Source organism: Ascaphus truei, chromosome 22 (assembly GCF_040206685.1).
Source record: "Ascaphus truei isolate aAscTru1 chromosome 22, aAscTru1.hap1, whole genome shotgun sequence".
In the NCBI taxonomy this organism is placed as follows: Eukaryota; Metazoa; Chordata; class Amphibia; order Anura; family Ascaphidae; genus Ascaphus; species Ascaphus truei.
In genome coordinates this window covers 6,745,952-6,756,862 of record NC_134504.1, presented here as the reverse complement: position 1 = coordinate 6,756,862, position 10,911 = coordinate 6,745,952, and the positions used below count along the sequence as shown (strand labels likewise).

At 67.7% G+C, this 10,911-nt stretch overlaps 1 protein-coding gene across 1 annotated transcript; it reads right to left on the bottom strand.

Annotated features, from left to right (window-relative positions):
• Window positions 1-8: 8 nt before the first annotated feature.
• Window positions 9-10,633, bottom strand: LRRC59 (leucine rich repeat containing 59). Its single transcript, XM_075579815.1, is given in 8 exon segments — window positions 9-317; window positions 320-436; window positions 2,167-2,242; window positions 2,332-2,436; window positions 2,526-2,684; window positions 8,376-8,435; window positions 8,766-8,874; window positions 10,549-10,633. Coding segments are annotated over 7 exon segments (894 nt in total). The 5' UTR covers window positions 8,871-8,874; window positions 10,549-10,633; the 3' UTR covers window positions 9-45.
• Window positions 10,634-10,911: the final 278 nt, after the last annotated feature.

The window sequence follows — 10,911 nt, the reverse complement described above, 5'->3', positions numbered from 1 at the left end:
TGTACGAGGCCTCGGGCGTTCTGCTCTGTTCCTGCCACGGGAGATTTACATCGCTAGTATAAAACAGAACCACGCGTGGCGGGGTGTCACCGGCGATACCCACAGCCTGCAATAGGTTGTACTTTGTATTATAAGGCTTTCGTGTCCTGCTTGGGACGCGGACCGCTCCGTAGGGGACCCTGGGACAGTCATGGGGTCAGAAGGTGGGACAGGACAGTCCGAGGGTCTGTGCGGAGGGCGAGTAGGTCCCCTCGGCCACTCACTGTGCGGGTCCGAGTTCTCTCGCTCGGTCTTCTTCTTGATCTCCCTCTGCGCGGCTGCAGCGCGATGTAGTCCCGCCTCTTGCGCTCTTTCTGCTGCGCCTTCTCCCTGCGCCGCAGCTCGCGCTCCTGCTCCTCTCGCTGCCGCTGCTCAGTCTCCCGTCTCTGCTTCTGCGCTGCAAGGAACACGCAGATTTACGGCGAGAGCCGCCTGCGGCCGGGCCGTCCCACACCTCTCCCCCTCCCCCCGGGGCATCACACGCCTCTCCCCCTCCCCCCGGGCATCCCACGCCTCCCCCCGGGCGTCCCACACCTCTCCCCCTGGGCATCCCTCACATCCCCCCGGGCGTCCCACACCTCTCCCCCTCCCCCTGGGCATCCCTCACCTCCCCCCGGGCGTCCCACGCCTCTCCCCCCTCCCCCCAGGGCATCCCTCACCTCCCCCGTGCCGGTTCTCCCTTTGCCTCATGTTATTTACTTGCTGGTTTTATGCCCAATCTGCTGAGAAATAGGGGGGAGTGGAGAAACAGATAGGGGGAGTGGAGAGAGAGAGAGGAGGGAGCGGGACATTTTACTCCCGGGCAACGCCGGGTCTCTCAGCTAGTCGCTATATAAAGAAGCATGTACGTGTAGTGCGCCTTCCATGTACATAGCGCTTTGCAGGGGTGACATAAAGGTAGCATTAGAAAAGGGTGTTCCTGCCCAAAGAGCTTCCAATCTAGGTGGTAAATTAGAACGCAGAGACAGGAGGGTGTGCGGGTAAGTGCGTCTGCAGGGATATATAGTGTCAGTCACGGAGCTAACTAAATGCTTTAGTACAGAGCCGCTGGTTTACATTGGGGCCTAAAGGTGGATAGAGAGGGTGCTGGTCGGGTATTGAGGGGAAGGGCATTCCAGAGGTGCGGGGCAGTCAGTGAGAAAGGTTTAAGGCGGGAGAGGGCTTTAGAGTAGGGTAGAGAGAAGACATCCTTGAGCAAAATTCAAGAGTCAGGCAGGTGTATACGAGAAATTAGGGATGAGATTTAAGATGGGCAGAGGAGGGTATAGTGAGATATTAGGGTGAGAAGTAGAGGAGGGTATAGTAAGATATTAGGGTGAGATGTAAGGAGGGGCAGAGGAGGTATAGTGAGATATTGGGGTGAGGAGGTATAGTGAGATAGGGTGAGATGTAAGGAGGGGCAGAGGAGGGTATAGTGAGATATTAGGGCGAGATGTGAGGAGAGGCAGAGGAGGGTATAGTGAGATATTGGGGTGAGGAGGGTATAGTGAGATAAGGGTGAGATGTAAGGACGGGCAGAGGAGGGTATAGTGAGAGATTAGGGTGAGATGTAAGGAGGGGCAGAGGAGGGTATAGTGAGAGATTAGGGTGAGATGTAAGGAGGGTATAGTGAGATTAGGGTGAGGAGCAGAGGAGGGTAGTGAGAAATTAGGTGAGATGTAAGGAGGGTATAGTGAGAGATTAGGAGGGGAAGAGGAGGTATAGTGAGGCAGAGAATCTTGTGCGTAATACGGGATTTGATCGGAAGCCAGGAGAGGGATTTCAGCAGGGGAGACGCTGAGACAGATTTAGGAAAGGGTAGAGTGTTTCTGGCAGCAGCGTTTAGGATAGATTGTAGGGGAGACAGGAAGGCCGGACAGCAGGAGGTTACAGTAGTCGAGACGGGAGAGAATGGGGGCCTGAGTTAGGGTTTCTAGCTGGAAAGGGCGAATCTTTGCAATGTTACAGAAGAAAAATCGTGAGGGGAGAATGTTAGGGAGGAGTCGGATGGGATGGGATGATATAGCGGAGAGACATTCAGAGACACCTAGAGAGGGTGTGTAGGGAGAAGAGGTCCCAGGACAGACCGCAGAGGTTACACGCAGAGGTGTTAAACCTGACACTGAAGTCGGGTCTTCCCTCGGCTACTTACCCCTCTCCCCATGAGCTTGCGCTGTGTCTCTCTGTCCTGATCAGACTGAACCGTCTTCATGTACAGCAGAACCTGCCCAAAACAGAGAGGATTGTGGATGTGTCGCTCACACAGGCTAGGGCCCCTTCCTCCCTCCTTGTCAGAGCTCACCCCGCACTCACCCTCAGTGCACACTCTTTGCACTGCTTCTCGTCCAGACAGTCCCCAGCCGTCTTGGCCAGAGTGGGGTTCAGGGGGTTATCCTTCAAGTCCAACCACTTCAGGCTCTGCACAGAAACGAGACCGGCGTGAGGGCGAGCGTGCCAGGGGCTGCTGGCGATGCCAGGCCCAGCGAGCCCCCCCCTGGGTGCTTTACCTTGAGCTGGGCGAAGCTGACGGGCAGCACTTCCAAGCGGTTCTGCAGCAGGTCCAGGTGCTGTAGGTTTATGAGCCGCCCGAAGTCCGGAGGAAGCTGCAGCAGCTGGTTCTTACTGAGGTCCAACCGAACGATGTGGGTCAGAGAGCAGAACTCGCCCTGAGAAACAGGAGCGTCAGAGCGAGTGCCAGGCGCGCCTCCCCTCCCCCGCCGCCAGTGCCAGGCGCGCCTCCCCTCCCCCGCCGCGAGTGCCAGGCGCGCCTCCCCTCCCCCGCAGCGAGTGCCAGGCGCGCCTCCCCTCCCCTGCAGCGAGTGCCAGGTGCGTCTCCCCTCCCCCGCCGCGAGTGCCAGGCGCGCCTCCCCTCCCCCGCCGCGAGTGCCAGGCGCGCCTCCCCTCCCCCGCAGCGAGTGCCAGGCGCGCCTCCCCTCCCCCGCAGCGAGTGCCAGACGCGCCTCCCCTCCCCCGCAGCCAGTGCCAGGCGCGCCTCCCCTCCCCCGCAGCGAGTGCCAGACGCCTCCCCTCCCCCGCAGCGAGTGCCAGGCGCCTCCCCTCCCCCGCAGCGAGTGCCAGGCGCGCCTCCCCTCCCCCGCAGCGAGTGCCAGGCGCGCCTCCCCTCCCCCGCAGCGAGTGCCAGGCACACCTCCCCTCCCCCGCAGCGAGTGCCAGGCGCCTCCCCTCCCCCGCAGTCAGTGCCAGGCGCGCCTCCCCTCCCCCGCAGCGAGTGCCAGGCGCGCCTCCCCTCCCCCGCAGTCAGTGCCAGGCGCCTCCCCTCCCCCGCAGCCAGTGCCAGGCGCGCCTCCCCTCCCCCGCAGCGAGTGCCAGGCGCCTCCCCTCCCCCGCAGTCAGTGCCAGGCGCCTCCCCTCCCCCGCAGCGAGTGCCAGGCGCGCCTCCCCTCCCCCGCAGCAAGTGCCAGGCGCCTCCCCTCCCCCGCAGCACGTGCCAGGCGCCTCCCCTCCCCCGCAGCACGTGCCAGGCGCGCCTCCCCTCACCCGCAGCCAGTGCCAGGCGCCTCCCCTCCCCCGCAGCGAGTGCCAGGCGCGCCTCCCCTCCCCCGCAGCCAGTGCCAGGCGCGCCTCCCCTCCCCCGCAGCGAGTGCCAGGCACGCCTCCCCTCCCCCGCAGCGAGTGCCAGGCGCCTCCCCTCCCCCGCAGCGAGTGCCAGGCGCGCTTCCCCTCCCCCGCAGCCAGTGCCAGGCGCGCCTCCCCTCCCCCGCAGCGAGTGCCAGGCGCCTCCCCTCCCCCGCAGCGAGTGCCAGGCGCCTCCCCTCCCCCGCAGCCAGTGCCAGGCGCGCCTCCCCTCCCCCGCAGCGAGTGCCAGGCGCCTCCCCTCCCCCGCAGCACGTGCCAGGCGCGCCTCCCCTCCCCCGCAGCGAGTGCCAGGCGCGCCTCCCCTCCCCCGCAGCGAGTGCCAGGCGCGCCTCCCCTCCCCCGCAGCACGTGCCAGGCGCGCTTCCCCTCCCCCGCAGCCAGTGCCAGGCGCGCCTCCCCTCCCCCGCAGCGAGTGCCAGGCGCCTCCCCTCCCCCGCAGCGAGTGCCAGGCGCCTCCCCTCCCCCGCAGCCAGTGCCAGGCGCGCCTCCCCTCCCCCGCAGCGAGTGCCAGGCGCCTCCCCTCCCCCGCAGCACGTGCCAGGCGCACCTCCCCTCCCCCGCAGCGAGTGCCAGGCGCCTCCCCTCCCCCGCAGCCAGTGCCAGGCGCGCCTCCCCTCCCCCGCAGCCAGTGCCAGGCGCGCCTCCCCTCCCCCGCAGCGAGTGCCAGGCGCGCCTCCCCTCCCCCGCAGCGAGTGCCAGGCGCGCCTCCCCTCCCCCGCAGCGAGTGCCAGGCGCCTCCCCTCCCCCGCAGCCAGTGCAAGGCGCGCCTCCCCTCCCCCGCAGCGAGTGCCAGGCGCGCCTCCCCTCCCCCGCAGCGAGTGCCAGGCACGCCTCCCCTCCCCCGCAGCAAGTGCCAGGCACGCCTCCCCTCCCCCGCAGCGAGTGCCAGGCGCGCCTCCCCTCCCCCGCAGCGAGTGCCAGGCGCCTCCCCTCCCCCGCAGCCAGTGCCAGGCGCGCCTCCCCTCCCCCGCAGCCAGTGCCAGGCGCGCCTCCCCTCCCCCGCAGCGAGTGCCAGGCGCGCCTCCCCTCCCCCGCAGCGAGTGCCAGGCGCGCCTCCCCTCCCCCGCAGCGAGTGCCAGGCGCGCCTCCCCTCCCCCGCCGCGAGTGCCAGGCGCGCCTCCCCTCCCCCGCAGCGAGTGCCAGGCGCCTCCCCTCCCCCGCAGCGAGTGCCAGGCGCCTCCCCTCCCCCGCAGCGAGTGCCAGGCGCGCCTCCCCTCCCCCGCAGCCAGTGCCAGGCGCGCCTCCCCTCCCCCGCAGCGAGTGCCAGGCGCGCCTCCCCTCCCCCGCAGCCAGTGCCAGGCGCGCCTCCCCTCCCCCGCCGCGAGTGCCAGGCGCCTCCCCTCCCCCGCAGCAAGTGCCAGACGCGCCTCCCCTTCCCCGCAGCGAGTGCCAGGCGCGCCTCCCCTCCCCCGCAGCCAGTGCCAGGCGCGCCTCCCCTCCCCCGCAGCGAGTGCCAGGCGCGCCTCCCCTCCCCCGCAGCGAGTGCCAGGCGCGCCTCCCCTCCCCCCGCAGCCAGTGCCAGGCGCGCCTCCCCTCCCCCGCCGCGAGTGCCAGGCGCGCCTCCCCTCCCCCGCAGCCAGTGCCAGGCGCGCCTCCCCTCCCCCGCCGCGAGTGCCAGGCGCCTCCCCTCCCCCGCAGTCAGTGCCAGGCGCGCCTCCCCTCCCCCGCAGCGAGTGCCAGGCGCCTCCCCTCCCCCGCAGTCAGTGCCAGATGCGCCTCCCCTTCCCCGCAGCGAGTGCCAGGCGCGCCTCCCCTCCCCCGCAGCCAGTGCCAGGCGCGCCTCCCCTCCCCCGCAGCGAGTGCCAGGCGCGCCTCCCCTCCCCCGCAGCCAGTGCCAGGCGCGCCTCCCCTCCCCCGCAGCGAGTGCCAGGCGCGCCTCCCCTCCCCCGCAGCCAGTGCCAGGCGCGCCTCCCCTCCCCCGCAGCGAGTGCCAGGCGCGCCTCCCCTCCCCCGCAGTCAGTGCCAGGCGCCTCCCCTCCCCCGCAGCGAGTGCCAGGCGCGCCTCCCCTCCCCCGCAGCGAGTGCCAGGCGCCTCCCCTCTCCCGCAGCGAGTGCCAGGAGCCTCCCCTCCCCCGCCGCGAGTGCCAGGCGCGCCTCCCCTCCCCCGCAGCGAGTGCCAGGCGCGCCTCCCCTCCCCCGCAGCGAGTGCCAGGCGCGCCTCCCCTCCCCCGCAGCGAGTGCCAGGCGCCTCCCCTCCCCCGCAGCGAGTGCCAGGCGCCTCCCCTCCCCCGCAGCGAGTGCCAGACGCGCCTCCCCTCCCCCGCAGCACGTGCCAGGCGCGCCTCCCCTCCCCCGCCGCGAGTGCCAGGCACGCCTCCCCTCCCCCGCAGCGAGTGCCAGGCGCCTCCCCTCCCCCGCAGCACGTGCCAGGCGCGCCTCCCCTCCCCCGCAGCGAGTGCCAGGCGCGCCTCCCCTCCCCCGCAGCGAGTGCCAGGCGCGCCTCCCCTCCCCCGCAGCCAGTGCCAGGCGCGCCTCCCCTCCCCCGCAGCCAGTGCCAGGCGCGCCTCCCCTCCCCCGCAGCGAGTGCCAGGCGCCTCCCCTCCCCCGCAGCCAGTGCCAGGCGCCTCCCCTCCCCCGCAGCGAGTGCCAGGCGCCTCCCCTCCCCCGCAGCCAGTGCCAGGCGCGCCTCCCCTCCCCCGCAGCGAGTGCCAGGCGCGCCTCCCCTCCCCCGCAGTCAGTGCCAGGCGCCTCCCCTCCCCCGCAGCGAGTGCCAGGCGCGCCTCCCCTCCCCCGCAGCGAGTGCCAGGCGCCTCCCCTCCCCCGCAGCGAGTGCCAGGCGCCTCCCCTCCCCCGCAGCGAGTGCCAGGCGCCTCCCCTCCCCCGCAGCGAGTGCCAGGCGCGCCTCCCCTCCCCCGCAGTCAGTGCCAGGCGCCTCCCCTCCCCCGCAGCGAGTGCCAGACGCGCCTCCCCTCCCCCGCAGCGAGTGCCAGGCGCCTCCCCTCCCCCGCAGCGAGTGCCAGGCGCCTCCCCTCCCCCGCAGCGAGTGCCAGACGCGCCTCCCCTCCCCCGCAGCGAGTGCCAGGCGCCTCCCCTCCCCCGCAGTCAGTGCCAGGCGCGCCTCCCCTCCCCCGCAGCCAGTGCCAGGCGCGCCTCCCCTCCCCCGCAGCGAGTGCCAGGCGCGCCTCCCCTTCCCCGCAGCGAGTGCCAGGCGCCTCCCCTCCCCCGCAGCCAGTGCCAGGCGCGCCTCCCCTCCCCCGCAGCGAGTGCCAGGCGCCTCCCCTCCCCCGCAGCACGTGCCAGGCGCGCCTCCCCTCCCCCGCAGCGAGTGCCAGGCGCGCCTCCCCTCCCCCGCAGCGAGTGCCAGGCACGCCTCCCCTCCCCCACAGCGAGTGCCAGGCGCCTCCCCTCCCCCGCAGCGAGTGCCAGACGCGCCTCCCCTCCCCCGCAGCGAGTGCCAGGCGCGCTTCCCCTCCCCCGCAGCGAGTGCCAGGCGCGCCTCCCCTCCCCCGCAGCGAGTGCCAGACGCGCCTCCTCTTCCCCGCAGCACGTGCCAGACGCGCCTCCCCTCCCCCGCAGCGAGTGCCAGACGCGCCTCCCCTCCCCCGCAGCGAGTGCCAGGCGCCTCCCCTCCCCCGCAGCGAGTGCCAGGCGCCTCCCCTCCCCCGCAGCGAGTGCCAGGCGCCTCCCCTCCCCCGCAGTCAGTGCCAGGCGCGCCTCCCCTTCCCCGCAGCGAGTGCCAGGCGCCTCCCCTCCCCCGCAGTCAGTGCCAGGCGCGCCTCCCCTCCCCCGCAGCGAGTGCCAGGCGCCTCCCCTCCCCCGCAGCGAGTGCCAGGCGCCTCCCCTCCCCCGCAGCGAGTGCCAGGCGCCTCCCCTCCCCCGCAGCCAGTGCCAGGCGCGCCTCCCCTCCCCCGCAGCCAGTGCCAGGCGCGCCTCCCCTCCCCCGCAGCGAGTGCCAGGCGCGCCTCCCCTCCCCCGCAGCGAGTGCCAGGCACGCCTCCCCTCCCCCGCAGCGAGTGCCAGGCGCGCCTCCCCTCCCCCGCAGCACGTGCCAGGCGCGCCTCCCCCGCCGCGAGTGCCAGGCACGCCTCCCCTCCCCCGCAGCGAGTGCCAGGCGCCTCCCCTCCCCCGCAGCACGTGCCAGGCGCGCCTCCCCTCCCCCGCAGCGAGTGCCAGGCGCGCCTCCCCTCCCCCGCAGCCAGTGCCAGGCGCGCCTCCCCTCCCCCGCAGCCAGTGCCAGGCGCCTCCCCTCCCCCGCAGCGAGTGCCAGGCGCGCCTCCCCTCCCCCGCAGCGAGTGCCAGACGCGCCTCCCCTCCCCCGCAGCGAGTGCCAGGCGCGCCTCCCCTCCCCCGCAGCGAGTGCCAGGCGCGCCTCCCCTCCCCCGCAGCCAGTGCCAGGCGCGCCTCCCCTCCCCCGCAGCGAGTGCCAGACGCGCCTCCCCTCCCCCGCAGCGAGTGCCATGCGCGCCTCCCCTCCCCCGCAGCCAGTGCCAGGCGCGCCTCCCCTCCCCCGCCGCGAGTGCCAGGCACGCCTCCCCTCCCCCGCAGCCAGTGCCAGGCGCGCCTCCCCTCCCCCGCAGCCAGTGCCAGGCGCCTCCCCTCCCCCGCAGCGAGTGCCAGGCGCCTCCCCTCCCCCGCAGCGAGTGCCAGGCACGCCTCCCCTCCCCCGCAGCCAGTGCCAGGCGCCTCCCCTCCCCCGCAGCGAGTGCCAGGCGCGCCTCCCCTCCCCCGCAGCACGTGCCAGACACACCATGCGCCTCCTGCAGCGACTGCCATATGCGATGCATCCCCACCTCCCCCCGCACAGAAGCGCAGCCTCTCACCGGTATTGTGATCAGATTGTTACACGACAAATCCAGCACAGAGGCTTTGGGGAGGGCCGCCTGGAATATAAGAGAGGAGTGAACACAGGGAGGTGCGTGTATATAGGGTGGCACGCAGGGGGGGGGGGGGGGGAGTGTCTGTATATGGGTTGGGAGGGGGGGTGTCTGTATATGGGTTGGGAGGGGGGGTGTCTGTATATGGGGTGGCACGCGGGAGGGAGGGGGTGTCTGTATATAGGGTAGCACATGGGGGCGGGGGTTGTCTGTATATAGGGTGACAGGTGGGGTCGGGGGGTTTGTAGGTCTCAGTGTCACACGATATAGGGTGGTGCACCTATATGGCGGAGCGGGGGGTTGTATACACACACATCCATCCACACAGTAACTTACGAGCTCCCGCACTGGGATCTCAGTCATGTCGCTCAGACTGAGATCCAACTCATTCCCGTCCAGTTTGTCCTTCAGGCTCCCGCCTCTTCCTGCGGCTCGAGACATGTTCCTGCGGAGACAGCGGGGTCCCAAGTGAGTAACTAATCTCCATCTCTGCATCTCCCACCCCCTTTCTACCCTCCTCCATCACCCCCCCTCTTCCTCTCTGACACACACACACACACACACTCTCTCTCTCTCCCCCCCGTCACACACACACACACACACACACACACACACACACACTCCCCCTCTGTCACATTCACACACACTCTCCCCCTCTGTCACATTCACACACACACTCTCCCCCTCTGTCACACTATCACTCATGTTGTCACTCACACTCTTCCGGTCTCACACCTTCACACTCTCTTTAACACACTCATGGTGTCACACTGTCACTCTCTAACATACACACACTCCGGTGTCACACACTCACGCATACTCTGACACTCTCCCGGTGTCACACTCTCCCATTCTCCCGGTGTCACACACAGTCACACACTCACACTGTCCCGGTGTCGCACACTCACACACTGTAACACTCTCCCGGTGTCACACACTGTAACACTCTCCCGGTGTCACACACTGTAACACTCTCCCGGTGTCACACACTGTAACACTCTCCCGGTGTCACACACTGTAACACTCTCCCGGTGTCACACACTGTAACACTCTCCCGGTGTCACACACTGTAACACACACACACACTGTGACACTCTCCCGGTGTCACACACTGTAACACTCTTCCGGTGTCACACACTGTCACACTCTCCCGGTGTCACACACCGTCACACTCTCCCGGTGTCATACTCACACACTGTCACACTCTCCCGGTGTCACACTCACACACTGTAACACTCTCCCGGTGTCACACACTGTCACACTCTCCCGTTGTCACACACTGTCACACTCTCCCGTTGTCACACACTGTCACACTCTCCCGGTGTCACACACTGTCACACTCTCCCGGTGTCACACTCACACACTGTCACACTCTCCCGGTGTCACACTCACACACTGTCACACTCTCCCGGTGTCACACTCACACACTGTCACACTCTCCCGGTGTCACACACTGTCACACTCTCCCGTTGTCACACACTGTCACACTCTCCCGGTGTCAAACTCACACACTGTCACACTCTCCCGGTGTCACACACACACACACGCTGTCACATTCTCCCGGTGTCACACTCACACACTGTCACACTCTCCCGGTGTCACACTCACACACTGTCACACTCTCCCGGTGTCACACACTGTACACACACTGTCACACTCTCCCGTTGTCACACACTGTCACACTCTCCCGTTGTCACACACTGTCACACTCACACACTGTCACACTCTCCCGGTGTCACACACTGTCACACTCTCCCGCTGTCACACTCACACACTGTCACACTCTCCTGGTGTCACACACTGTCACACTCTCCCGGTGTCACACTCACACACTGTCACACTCTCCCGGTGTCACACTCACACACTGTCACACTCTCCCGGTGTCACACTCACACACTGTCACACTCTCCCGGTGTCACACACTGTAACACTCTCCCGGTGTCACACACTATAACTCACACTGTCACACTCTCCCGGTGTCACACACTATAACTCACACTGTCACATTCTCCCGGTGTCACACACTGTCACACTCTCCCGGTGTCACACTCACACACTGTCACACTCTCCCGGTGTCACACACTCACACACTGTCACACTCTCCCGGTGTCACACTCACACACGGTCTCTTCTCTCAGGAGTCGCTTCCTGATCCACGTCACACTCAGATCCTCCAGTACCAACGAGAGGACGGCGAGAGCGGCCTGAGAACCAGGCAGAGAATGATAGCGCGCCCCCTGCGGGGGAGTGTGTGTTTGTATATATATATACATACTGTGTATATGATTGTGTGTATATATCTGTTTGTATATATACATGCTGTGAATATATGTGCTTGTATATATGATTGTATCTGTATATATGATTGTGTGTCTCTATATGTGTTTGTATATATGATTGTATGTGATGTGTACATATTGTGTATATATATATATGAATGTATGTGATGTGTACGTATTGTGTGTGTGTGTGTGTATATATA